Source organism: Balaenoptera physalus (genome assembly GCF_965194825.1).
Source record: "Balaenoptera physalus genome assembly, chromosome: 16".
NCBI lineage: Eukaryota > Metazoa > Chordata > Mammalia > Artiodactyla > Balaenopteridae > Balaenoptera > Balaenoptera physalus.
In genome coordinates, this window is record NC_138898.1 from 66,735,599 (window position 1) to 66,749,931 (window position 14,333).

Consider the following 14,333-nt stretch of genomic DNA (forward strand, 5'->3'; position numbering starts at 1 on the left):
CAGTAGAATAGAGAGGAAGTGACTTGCCCAAGGTCATACCGCTAGTAAGTGGTGGAGCCAGGACGACAGAGCCCAAGTTTTTTTTATCACTCTGCTCTACAGGTAATATTCTTTACATGCCTACTAACATGTCCCAAGTGTGTCTTGTGTTTATGTGGGTTGGAAACTAATGGTATGTTATTTTATTATAGAAATGAAACACCAAAACCCCAGATCTGCTTTATGAAAGTGATGCCTTCTTAAGACATTGATCACTGACTTTACAAATGGAACACACCAAAAAAATAAATAAATAAAAATAAAAAATAAACAAATGAAACACACCAACAAAACACCCCAGTTTTGATGAGAGAAGAGAGCTGTACTAATCCCAACTCTGCCTGATGAAAGTGTACGGTTCTGCTTTGGAGTCTGCCTTGCAAGCGTAAGTGACAGCTTCTTTGCAGAACAGTTGACATGGTGTAGGCTCCTGGACTGTGCAGGAGGCATGCAACCTGGTCCAGTTTTTGCATTTTCCAGTCCTTCTCTGTGAATCTCTTTCACTGCTTCCTGAAACTCCTCATCTGTGGAAATCCAAGATATCTGCTAACCATCAATTTAGGAATGTGTTAATACTGGATAACACCGATCTCCCTGGAAGGAGTCTGTAAAATTAGGAATATTATTATGACAAATGTAATGACTTCATAGAGTTGCATATTCTAGGATTTATGTAAGGATGATCTTGATATTTTGATGACTACAGCACAACACGGAAGCCAACTTTTAACTTCAAGTAATGACAGCAGTGATGAAATTAATAGAATAAATGACATTTATTGAATATTTATTCTGTGCCATGTGCTGTACTAAGCATGTTTCATAATTAACCCCATTTTACAGGAAAGGAAACTATCTCTTATGTGCTGTACTAAGCATGTTTCATAATTAACCCCATTTTACAGGAAAGGAAACTATCTCTTGGACAGCTTGCATAGTTGGTTTAAGGTAAATAGCTTCCAATCATGGAGTCAGGATCTCACTCAAGCAGCCTGACTTCCATCTATGGCCCTAACATCTAGAACTTTTTCTTCTGAATCTTAAAATTAATGTTTCTTCTCATGCAAATCATAGTTTCTGGAATTCCCACGTTCTAGAAGCAACACTTCTTATATTTCTTTGAGACACAGGGAGATTTTGTTTTCCCTCTGCATTAGGTTTTTCACTGAAACACAGATGAATTCTTTTTTTTTCCCAGTTTTTTTTTTTAACTTTTGAATTTTATTTTATTTATTTTTTATACAGCAGGTTCTTATTAGTTATCCATTTTATACATATTAGTGTATGTATGTCAATCCCAATCTCCCAATTCATCCCCTGCCCCCCCCCAACTTTCCCCCCTTGGTGTCCATACATTTGTTCTCTACAGACACACAGATCAATTCTTCTCTGGCTATTCCACTGTTTCTATAATCAGAGTGTGTGACTGACAGGATGTGATTCAGCTGGAATGCAAGGTATAATGCCATACTGATTATGGGGGGCATTCCACTTAAATGGCTAGTAACGTCTTTCCTTGAAATATTCAAGGAATGTTTTCCAGGAATCAAAGAGAGACAAGACGGATAAATGATATGCTTTAATAAAAAATGATCTATTAGGAGAAATTGGGGCTATTAGGGGAGGGACCCATTTTGTGAGAGTAAAAATAGCTTGAACAATATCAGTGCATCTCCACGCCCACATTTTCCCCCTTTCTCCATGATTTAAACTGGAATGAAAGACATATCATGGGAATGGGAAATGATCCTTCTGATGTTCTTTCATGAATACGTTTGTATTACAATTGAAACTTTTACTGTCTCTCCAGATACAGAAGAATAACTGTAGTCCTACTAACATATAGCCTATATACTAGTAGCAAAATGGCTAATTCACTAAAACCCCAGGATAATGCTGGCCAAAGTACATATTAAGTGGGAGACAGAAGGGTTGGCGGGGGTGGACTGATGGGTGGGGAGGTGTTCGCCTAGCCTAATTTTTCTGAATTGGGCCCATGTAATTGAGCCACTAACTGGGGAATCACTGTCCTGGAATCACTGTCATTGTTTTGGAAATTCCAATTGCCACGGGACCTCAAGTGATATCCATCAACACACAATCTGATGGGGGAAGGATGGATCTGGGGTATGGGATTAGCAGATGCAAACGATTATATATGGAATGGATAAACAACAAGGTCTTTATGTTTAGCACAGGAAACTATATTCAGTATCCTGTAATAAACCATAATGGAAAAGAATATGAAACACACACACACACACAAGCTAGAATGGACAATCACCATCAGGTAATGCCAAACCCCAGGTAGGACCCAGACAGATTTGGATTGTGTGGCCAGACCCCTGGAAATCCCTGCTGGCTGGCTGCACAGGCTGGCCTTAGTCATTTTATTTACCTCATGATAATGTGTTGTGATTTAAATGGTTAAATCCCATTCAATTTATTTTTTTTTGTTAATAGCTTTATTGAGATATAATTCACATACTATTCAAATCACCCTTTTAAAGGTACATATTCAAGGGTTTTTAGTATATTACTAGAGTTATGCAACCATCATCACAATTTTAGAACATTTTCACCCAAAAGGAAGCCCTGTTATCTTTAGCAGTCCCTGCCTTCGCCTATTTTCCTCCACCCCCAGACCTAAGCAACCACTAACCTACTTTCTTTCTCTGTTGATTTGCTATAGATAATGTTTTCTCTGTAGATAAAGAATCTAGACAGTTTATATAAATGGGATCATATAACTTATGGTCTATTGTGACTGGTGTCTTTCACTTAGCATAGCATTTTCAAGATTTAACCGTGTTGCAACATGTATCAGTACTTCATCCCTTTTTATTACCAAGTAACATTCCCCTGTAGGAATATACCACATTTTATTTATTCATTCATCAGTTGATGGACATTTGGGTTGTTTTCACTTTTTTGGCTATTGTGAATAATGCTGCTGTGAACATTTGTTCAAACAAGTTTTTGTGTGGATGTATCTTTCATTTCTTGTGGGTCTATACCAAGGAGTGGAATTGCTGGGTCATGAGATAACTGTGTTTACCCTTTTGAGAAAATGCCAGACTGTCTTCCAAAGTGGCTGCACCATTGTACATTTCCACCAGCAACGTATGAGGGTTCCAGTTTCTCCACTCAGTGTTGTTGTTGTTGTGGCTGTTGTTTTAATTTATTTATTTTTGGCTGTGTTGGGTCTTCATTGCTGCGTGCGGGCTTTCTCTAGTTGCGGCGAGCAGGGGCTACTCATCATTGCAGTGAGCGGGCTTCTCATTGCAGTGGCTTCTCTTGTTGTGGAGCATGGGCTCTAGGTATGCAGCCTTCAGTAGTTGTGGCATGTGGGCTCAGTAGCTGTGGCTCGCAGGCTCTAGAGCACTGGCTCAGTAGTTGTGGTGCATGGGCTTAGTTGCTCTGTGGCATGTGGGATCTTCCCGGACCAGGGTTTGAATCCATGTCGCCTGCCTTGGGCAGGCGGATTCTTAACCATTGTGCCACCAGGGAAGTCCCTATTACCTTAATTTATGCTCTTATTATTATTTTTCTACTTCACTTAGGTTTTTTTTTTTCTTTTTTTTTTCACTTAGGTTTTATCTCTTCCTTTCTCTTATAGTCTTTTCAGTTGAACACAATGATTTTTTTTTTACAGTTCAACTAGTTTTAAGTGTACAGCTCAGTGGTATTAAATACATTCACACTGTTGTGCATCCGTTACCCCCATCCACCCCCAAAACTCTTTTCGTCTTGAAATACTGCAAATCTATACCCATTAAACAAAAACTCCGCATTCTTCCCTCCCCTTAGTCTCCAGCAACCACCATTCTACTTTCTGTTCCTGTGATTTTCACTACTCTAGGCACCTCACATAAGTGGAATTGTACAGTGTTTGTCTTTTTGTGACTGGTTTATTTCACTTAGCATTATGTCCTCAAGTTTCATCCATGTTGTAGCATATTGCAGAATCCCCTTCCTTTTTAAAGGCTGAATAGTATTCCACTGTATGGAAAGACCACATTTTGCTTACCTATTCATCCTAACCCATTTATTTTTAGTCTTACATTTTTAAATGCATGCATTTAAGGCTATGCATTTACTTACATCAAAACTTACAAGTTTTGGGGCTTCCCTGGTGGCGCAGTGGTTGAGAGTCTGCCTGCCAATGCAGGGGACATGGGTTCGAGCCCTGGTCTGGGAGGATCCCACATGCCGCGGAGCAACCAAGCCCGTGAGCCACAGCTACTGAGCCTGCGCGTCTGGAGCCCGCGCTCCGCAACGGGAGAGGCCGTGACAGTGGGAGGCCCGCACACCACGATGAAGAGTGGTCCCCGCTCGCCGCAACTGGAGAAAGCCCTCGCACAGAAACGAAGACCCAACACAGCCATAAATAAATAAATTAATTAATTAAAAAAACATATATTAAAAAAAACAATAACCTTACAAGTTTTGATATGTGATACTCTCATGACTATTGAGGTCTAAATATTTAAAATTTTTCATTGTTTTATCCTTTTTCTCTCATGAGCTATTTAAAAGTACTTTTTTTTTTTTTAATTTATTTACTTTCGGCTGCGTTGGGTCTTTGTTGCTGCATGCGGGCTTTCTCTAGTTGCGGTGAGCAGGGGCTACTCTTCGTTGTGGTACACAGGCTTCTCATTGCGGTGGCTTCTCTTGTTGCGGAGCACGGGCTCTAGGTGTGCAGGCTTCAGTAGTCATGGCACATGGGCTTCAGTAGTTGTGGCATGTGGACTCTAGAGCGCAGGCTCAGTTAGCTGTGGCACATGAGCTTAGTTGCCCTGTGGCATGTGGGATCTTCCTGGACCAGGGCTTGAACCTGTGTCCCCTGCATTGATAGGCTGATTCCCAACCACTGCACCACCAGGGAAGCCCTAGAAGTACTTTACTGATCATAAATTTTTAAAGCCTCTTGCTGCTGTTTGATAAATCATTTTATTAAAGCCTTTTCATACCTCCACAAGCTGTGTGGAAACCAAAAGTTGCCCCAGATGATGTCTTAAGAATAACAACAAGCAACAAATGAACAACACATGTCCTATAGAGCTTCTCCCCCAACCCAGTACAAAACTACATACCTGTGCAGTCAAGAAGGTCAGTACAATAAAGAGTCTTAAGTCTGGATTCAAGTGCTGACCAGACCACTTGGTAAGTGTGGGAATTTGGGCAAATAACTTAATCTTGCTGCACCTCAGTTTCATCCTCTATAAAACAAAGCTAACAAAACAGTATCTGTTTCACAGAGTTATTGGGGAGTGTTTAGCACCTAGCCATCATTCAACAAATAGTACTATTTTAAAAATCAGTCTAGCTGCTGATTTTACCTTGTACTTTTAATGCTGCCGTGCTTTGTTGGTTAAGATAAACCTCTGGGTTTCTGGAAAGTAAAGACCCATGTTCCAAATAGCTTTGTTATACTTGTGTCCAAAATAGTTTCATGTCTCTCTGAAGTTCATGCAAACACATACAGAGTGGACACAGGCACCGGCAGACAAGATTGTCCCATTTTATATTCAAATTCAAATTCAAAATACACACAGATGCAAACGACAGAGATTGTCACAAAAACGCACTCGGCCAAGCCCAGAACCCACAGATCCAGGTCCACACTCACGCTTCTGTACACTCGCCACAAAGATGGATCCATTGCCCCCAGATAGAGATGCTCTCACAAATCCCACTCAAAACCTAGCAGCACGCTGACGCCACAAGCCCCAGTATGGGCTGCTGCCTTGTTTTGACTTCCTTTGTGATGGTTCTATTTTAGTTGTTGTTTTGTTGTTCTTCGTAGAGTTATCACCTACCCTCTTTTCTGTCTACCCAGCCCCCAAGCTCCCCTCCCCAAGCCTCCATTGCGCATGCGTCCTCATCCTTCTCTCCACCCCTCCACCCCCCCACCAGGTACCAGTCGGCTGTCCCCGGCCCTGGCGGCGGAAGAGATGGAGCAACGTCACGAGCGCCCGGCCCCTTAAGACGCTGCTGGCTGGAGCCGCCTCCCTCCCTGCAACCCGCAGCGGGGATGGAGTAAAGGGAGACCCGTCGACCTGCCCGCGGAGATCAGCGATGGAGTTAAAGCAATCTTTGTCCATCCATCTGGAAGCTGAGAAGCCTTTGAGGCGCTATGGGGCGGTGGAGGAGACGGCGTGGAAAGCGGAGGGACTGGGGAGAAGTGAGTATTCGGGCGGGGGGTGGGGACAGTTGGGGATCCGTGCGCTGGAGCGGGTGGTCGCGAGAGCGCGGGGTTGGTAGGGAGCGGACCGAGGGAAGCGCCCCCGCAGCGAGGCTTTCAGCGCTGCGGGGATGCGCTGCGCTGCGACGCGCTCTCCCTCGAACAAAAGCCTCCGGGTTGGGCTTCACCGGGAGGCTCGGGAATCTCCAGGCAGCTGAGCCGGGAGCCTGGGGTGGACTCGGGAGTCCCGGATCCAAGCTCGCAGCCGGTCTTGGAAAGTAGGGTCTTTCCCGCAGCCCAGGGAGGAGGGTCTTTTCTCCACCCGGGATGCACTGGGACGCTGGAACCTTTGGACCATCCTGGAAAGCGCCCACGTCTCTGGAGAGGGGGGAGTGTCCACTGGGTTTCTGCTTTTGCTTCTCCCCCGGCGTGAGGTTCAGGGCACACCTGAAATTCCCAGCGTTTCTTCCCCTGCCTTCTCCAGGGTCGCGAGTGGAAGGGAAAGGGTTAGGGGAAGGTTAACCCTGTGCACGCCCTTCTTTCTCTCTTGACTCAAAGTCTCTGGTTTGGGTACCGTCCTAGAAGGCAGTTCTGAAATGGACAGACTGTATTTGCTGCTTCTCTCTACGGTATTTTGGGGTCAACAACATTAACAAATAAACTAAGGATCTTTTGTTGTTAATGAATAGGATGCAGTAGTTGAAACTCCTGCTCTCAAAGTATAGAGGCAGCTGCAGGGGTCCCAGGGTCACCAGCCCTCCCTGCAAACCCCGGGCACTTAGCAGTCCCCTGCCCTTGCACTGCTTGCTTTAGCTCCGTACCTCCATCCGGGCTGGGAAGGGCCGTCTCGCCCTTCACAAGGACCCTCAGCTTCCTGCCTTGGCGCTGAGCTGTGTTGGACCGAAGTATTGTGAATATGCTCTTTTCCTGTCTTCACCTGGTAGAAGATTGTGTGTGTGTGTGTCTGTGTGTGTGCTTTCTCCGTACCTGTAATTACAAATTCAGAAGATCTTTTTAGAATGGTTCAACTGTACTCTGGTTTTCATGGGTTCAAGTAGAAATCACAGTCAAATATCTTAGTTCTGCACCTGGAAACCAGAGTGTGTCCAGCCTCTCTCCTTTTCTTTTCTTTCTCCTTTTGAAGTATGGGTCCTTCCTCCCATTTCATCCTTTCAAAACCCTTTGGCTTTGATACTTTAACATGACACCAGGGCTGAGGGTCTCTGGTCTTCCTGCAAGCTCAAAATAATACCCACAATGGCTGCCTTTTGTTGATAGATTGCCATGTATTAGGTCTTGCCTGTGCTAAGAACTTTAAATGCATCCTCTCATTCAATCCCTGGAACAGCCTCCTTGAGGGGAATATTATGACTTATGACTCCCCTTACATAGATGGAAAAATTGGGGCTTACTAGGTGATGTGATTTAAGTGGCAGAGTCAGGATTTGAACTCAGGTTTGTTGGGCCCCTGAGCCCCTCTCTGGTTTTAACCTGAAGGTGTATTGCTTTCACATTTTCAGGAAGCTTTCTAAATCTGTTGAGAGTCCCAGAACACATTTAGTGATTTTAAGTATGTGGCAGCCTGTTGGTCTCTGGAGTTCACGGTGGCCTTGAAAGACTACTGGGTCTGTGCAGAATAGAAGCCCTGGGTTTGAATCCTGGCTCTGCCCCCTTGCTGGCATGTGACTGAATTTGTAACTAGTCACATTTTTTTAAGCCTCACTCTGCCTCTGTTCTCTGAAACAGAGATGATAATAATACATACCTTACGGCTTAATTGTGAACATTCAATAAGATGATGTAGGTAGAGCTCAAGGTAAGTGCTGAATATATTGGCTGCTTCCATTATTTTATTACTACATCTGTAGAAAGAACCTGCTTTTATCCTTTGCAAAGAATTACATAAAGCAACACTCTGGACTAAAGCTGCAATGTGGGCCAGGTCCCTAATAATTCTCTTATGTTTTTTTATGTTCTCACCATTTTATTAGGAAAAATTTCAAGCATACAGAAAAATTGCAGTGAAAACCTGATATATAGCATTTTCGCTCCTGAAATTTTTGTACTTCTAAGTCTTAGGCTGCAAACTGTTAAAAGCTTGGCGGAAAGGCTTTCTTATCCTCTCTCTTCCAAACCAACAAAGATTCTGACTCTTGCTTCCCATTCAGATGCAAGACCACAGTTTATGATCTGCTTTTGGTGTGGATCCCCAAATCTTTTGTTTTCTTTCATTTTTACCTATTCAAATTCAAAATCTTCTTAAAGCACTGATCCAGAGTTTCACTTTTGAATCTAGACTTTTGATCTCTAGACTCTTGTCTGCAGCCTAACTTTTTTTTTTTTTTAAATTAAAGTGGCTTTTTTTTCTTTTTGGACTCTCTCTCAACTCCCAGGGGATCTGTGGGTCCATCCCATAACATCTGGGGCCTCCACTTATTTATTAACAAAGTGTGAAAATTAGTACTATTGATTCTGTGGCATAATAACTGTCAAGCCAATGTCGCTATGGAGGAAATGCTGGAGAAAAAGAGAGGCCCATTAAAAAGAAGACACTCTCTGTTTAACTTTTACACATATTTAAATATTTTATGTTAAACACTGAGTAGGTGTTACTTAAAAAGACTTGAAAAGGGGAAAAAGATTGCAAAACTGGTCATTTTCAGTTAAGGTCGTATTAACCGTTCTCTTTAATGTTAGCTAGAGTTTCTAGGTAGAAGATATAAATAGTATAGTAGCTAAGAATGAGAGTTTTGAAATCAGGTGACATGGATCCAAACCAGCTCTAACACTTTGTTGCTTTGTCACCCTGGGAAAATTGCTGAACCGTTCTGTAAGTTAGCTGTCTCATCTATAAAATGGGGATATGTTGGTTTGAACCCTTGGGAACTTGACAGCTGAAATCTGAAACTGGCCCCGTACTCAGAGGGCAAGAAGAGGCCAAAGAAAGAGACAGCCACTCCAGATTGGTAGGTGGCAGGTTTAACAACAAGGGAACTTACATATGAGGCTTGTCTTGGGCGCCACAAGATCTCTGCACCGGCCCGCCAGAATCTCAACAGTTTATATAGAGGCCTTAATGGGGTTCAGTGGTGTATCCCATCCGATGGTCTCAACAACGTCCTACTCTCTCAAAGCCGCATCCTTGAACTGGCTCCTAGTGCGAGAAGAATGGGTAGAATATACACTTCAAGGACGGGAGGGGTGAGGAGCCTCCGATTACCCCAGTCCTGCTCAAGAGTCAGCTGGCAGTTCCATCCTCTCAGTGACATCTTCCAACAGGATAGTAAGGACCACTTCAGGCTGTTGGGAGGATTAAATGAGATAATGCATATAATGCATTTAGCATAGTGCTTGACATACAGTAAGCACTCAATCCATGCTGAATGGTTGTCACAATAGGGCAGGGGTCCCCAACCCCAGGCCATGGACCGGTATCAGCCTGTGGCCTGTTAGGAACCAGGCCATACAGCAGGAGATGAGCAGCAGGCAGGTGAGCGAAGCTTCATCTGTATTTACAGACTCTCCCTATCATTGCAGTACCACCTGAGCTCTGCCTCCTGTCAGATCACCGGTGACATTAGATTCTCATAGGAGCTCGAACCCTACTGTGAACTGCACATGCGAGGGATCTAGGTTGCGCGCTCCTTGTGAGAATCTAATGCCTGATGATCTGAGGTGGAGCTGAGGCTGTGATGCTAGCGCTGGGGAGTGGCTGCAAATACAGATTATCATTAGCAGAGAGGTTTCACTGCACAGAGACCATAATAAATCAATTGCGTGAGGACTCGTATCAAAACCTTATCAGTGAGTAGCAAGTGAAAACAAGCTCAGGGCTCCCACTGATTCTGTATTATGGTGAGTTGTATAATTATTTCATTATATGTTACAATGTAATAATAATAGATATAAAGTGCACAATAAATGTAATGCCCATGAATCATCCTGAAACCATTCCCCCACCCCCGGTCCGTGGAAAAATTGTCTTCCACAAAACCGGTCCCTGGTGCCAAAAAGGTTGGGGACCACAGCAATAGAACATAAGAGGATGGTGCCCAATAGCATTGGAGGAGATTATTCCAGCCTGCCAGTCAGTTTTTTTTTCCTTGCGTGCATTTCTTTGTGAATTCCAGGTAATGATTATGTAGATACCACCTTCTTCCTTATGGGCAGGTGTAGGAAACGGCTTTTGCATCTTTGGAAACCACCTAGTATTTTCTCCTTTGAGAAAGAGTCTAAGGAATTGCTCCCATCCACTTTTGACAACATATTTCCACTAGAAGTGAGTAGGTTTTTTGTTTTTTTTTTACTCAGTTGGAAAATGCATAGTGACATTTCAGTGTGGTTAGATATATAAAAGTATTGCTTTCAACCAACTGTAATTAATTAGGGGAGGCACAAAGACAAGGTGCCTTTTGACAAAGCACAGAGCTTTCTAAAAGCACAGTTGTCAGTGGTCGTGGCTGTTTCTTGAAAGATTTGAGTGTGCCTTAAAGGATGATCAAGATTTTGGACAGGGGAGGTGGGGGAGGGTGGCACAGTGGGTAGGAGATACCAGGAGAGATAACAGCATTGGCAAAAGCATAGAGGTGGAAATAAATGTGCTATGAGTAGGAGATTGGAATAAAGTGGAAAGCTCAAATGATAATCTTTCTATACGCCCAGGAGAGATGACAATTATTTAAAAATCCAAGGGTGTGTGCCGACTGGCAAACAGATCATTAAACTGGCCAACGTTTCAGGTTTAATAAACAGTGTGGAGGCTGAAAAATATGAATTGCTGGCAATCTATATAATAGATACTTGGGAAAGAATTTGTGTTACTTTCATCTGTTTGATTAAATATGCTTATTTTATTATTTCAATTTTATTTTGTTTTAGTCTTATTTCTCTTTTCTTATTACAGAAGTAGTACATGCACTTTATAAAGAATTCAAATTCATCTGAAATATAAAAATAAAAAGTGAAAAATGACCATAATCTGCTCCCCCTCCCCCATTTATTCATTCAATAAATAGGTATTAACTGCTTTATAAGTGCCAGGCAGTGTTCTAGGGGCTGAGACACAGTGTGGAGCAAGACAGGCAAGGTTCCTGCCTGCATGGAGCTTCTATTCAAGGGGAAAGCAGGAAGTGGGCTGGGAGTGAAGGTGACAGACAATACATAAGCAAACAAATAATGTCGTTCAGGTGATGATGTGTTACATGGGAATTAATAGGGGAGGGCTATTTCCCGTCCAGTGGTCAGGAAATGCTCTCCTAAGGAGGTGACATTTTGCCATGTAAATGTCAAGGATGCAAGAAGCAAATGCAAAGGCCCTTGGTATGTTAGAGGAAGAGACAGAAGGCCAGGGTGGCTGGAACCGGGAGGGTCAGGGTAGAGAGAGGAGAGAAATCAGCGAGGAGCCAGACTGGGTAGGACCTTGTAGGTTGTAGTTAAAAAAAAAGAAAGTACAGATTTTATTCTTGTTGTAGGAGAAGCTGCTTCTGATTGTCCAGCTTAACTAACATGAGCTGGTTTTTGTTTTTAAAAGGTCACATTGGCTACTAGATGGAGAATCAGACCATGGGGCAAGTGATCGATGTAATCACTGTTCGCTGTAATCCCAGGGTCCTTCCTAATCAATCCCATTTTGGCTAAGTGGTAGGAATTTCCTTAGTGTGAAAGGAGTGACAAGGGTAAAGGCAACATGGACTACCTTTTGGGAGACTGAGCACCGGGTTAAGGTTTAGGAGGTGTGCTAGTCTCTGCAGTCTCCCTGGAGAGGCAACTGACTGTGTAACTTTATTGCAGGAACCATAATAGCAGGAAGGCAAAGATGATGAATATGATATTATCTAGTATGTACTTTGAACAAAACCAATTATTTACATAGCTCTGTTTATTCGGTATTTTAAGTTTCATTTTTGCAAGTGTTTCCTTCTTATGTGTCCATTGAAGGAAAAATCAATTATGCCTATTCTTGGTCTCTGATTAATTATTAAACACTTATTAATAATAATAGTAGTTAGTGAGTCTTAGCTATGAACTCGAGCTTATTAAATTTTAACAACTCTATTAGGTCAGCAGATAATTATTCCCCTTTCATAGATGGGGAAACTGAGGCTTAAGGAGGTTAAGAGAGCTGAAAGCCACGAAGCTAGTGAATGGTAGAGCTGGAGCCTGATGCTAGCTCTCTTTGACTCTAAATGTTCCTAGTCAGTGTCTGTTATTCGTGGCACCGCGCTAGATGTCGCAGAGATTAGAGATGAAATAGGACACAGCCCCTACTCTGAAGAAGCTTACAGATTTGGGGAAGGGGAGCACAGATGTGAAGAACACCATGGTTTATATTATAAACCGGTATAAACAGTATGAAATAGACGCTAAATGAAGGTACAAGTGGGAAACGAGCAGAAGAAGAGATTGGCTCTTCCTGGGGGCTCCAGCATGACAGCAGAAGGAGTGTTTGCACTGGACCTGAAGGCTGAGCAGGGTTTCAGTGGGTGAAGAGAGGGGAGAAGGGCATTTCAGGTGAGCTGCCAGCCTCAGGCAAGGAGGTGGAGATCCCAAAGGCCATGCACCACTTTTTTTTTTTTTTTCTGTTTCTTTCCCCTTGGAAAGAAACCTTGGGGTCTGTTTCACTCATGTGAATCACCTGTTACCTGGATGATCCTGAGGGCTGGAGATAAGCACAGGTGGAGGCTCTTTTAGTGTAGCTCTTCAGAACATCACGCACAAAGCTCCCCCAAGGATGCTTACCATACAATCCACTCATTCCCTCACTATTCACTTACCCAGTGGGCTTGAGCCCCTACTATGTGTTAGCTAATGAAGAAGACCCAGACTTCACCGTTAAGGCGTTCTCTGGCTGGCTGTGTTCCACTCCTCCCTCTGCTGCTTCCCAACACTGTGATCTTGGGCAAGTTGCCTAACTTCCCTGGACCCCACTCTCTTCATCTGTGAAATGGGAATGTACTTAATACCACTGAACTGTACACTTAGAAATGGTTAAGATGGGAATTCCCTGGCGGTCCAGTGGTTAGGACTCAGCGCTCTCATTGCCAGGCGCCCAGGTTCGATCCCTGTTCGGGGAACTAAGATCCCACAAGCCGTGTGGCGCACCCAAAAAAAATAAAATAATAAATAAATAAATACAGGTATAATTTATATAATATAATAACAAATATATTGTAGGTCCAAGTGGTCACACCGAGGGATGGTTCCTGGGGTCTGGAAGAGAAAAGGACTCTTGAAGTAGGCTGAAAAGGTGAACAATATTTCATCACTGACTGAGGGGAACAGCATTCCAGGCAGAGGGAATGGCACATGTGCACATTTTACCCGGAACTACAGCTGGATCAGTCATGCTTGCTAGGCTCTTAACGAGTGAGGGAGACAAGACAGGCAGGAGGTGAGTGCATTTTGGAGTCCAGATAAGTTCATAGGAGGCTAGACAGGAGAAGGCTCAGCTCCACATTTCCTGCAGGGTCCACGTGGGGTGACCAAGGACCAGACTGCTAGAATAAAGTTTGGGGATTTTTGTTTGTTTGAATGAATCAGAGTCTGACTTACTGATAATTATTTTTTAGTTAAAATGTCTTGACATTAAAGGAGCAAAACTAGTGATTCTAAGAGAAGTAGAAGAGTATGATGGTAAGAAATATCATACACTGAACACTTACTAGGTGCCTGCTCCAAGCACATGTTTACATGCATGCTCTAATTTACTCCTTCCAACACACCCTATGATGTGAGGTGCAATGGAGCCATTTATTGCTCTATTTTACAGATGAGGAAACTGAGGCTCAAAGAGATTAAGCAACCTGCCCGATGCCAGTCTGCTAGTAAGTGGCAGAGCTGGAACTTGAACCCAGCACGGGTGACTTCATCCTACTGCCTTTCTTATTTCCTGGGATTAGTAAAACCACTCTTAATACAGATACAGATAAGGTCAGTTAGACACTTCTCCGGGTTTCTTAGTACTGATTCTGTTCTCTGGCTCATTAACTTCCTTTTCCATTACAAACACGTCCCTTGTAAACTTGAGAACTACGTCTCACTGCTTCAGAGTGCCTTCGGGGTAAAACTGTGGTGGGAGCTTAAAGACATTTACAGAAATGCAGCAGAA

The 14,333-nt window shown here is 43.2% G+C and overlaps 1 protein-coding gene across 6 annotated transcripts in view; it reads left to right on the forward strand.

Moving 5' to 3' along the window:
- Positions 1-14,333, forward strand: part of LOC309645087 (bMERB domain-containing protein 1) — a 199,257-nt gene that overhangs the window by 35,470 nt on the left and 149,454 nt on the right. For all 6 annotated transcript variants that reach the window (XR_014254733.1, XR_014254734.1, XM_082429686.1 and 3 more), the window contains one exon: positions 5,959-6,226. Coding sequence is in view for 4 of the 6 variants with exons in the window: in XM_082429686.1 (XP_082285812.1) it covers positions 5,959-6,226 (268 nt within the window). In the remaining 2 variants the exon portion in view is untranslated. The remainder of the gene's footprint in view (positions 1-5,958; positions 6,227-14,333) is intronic.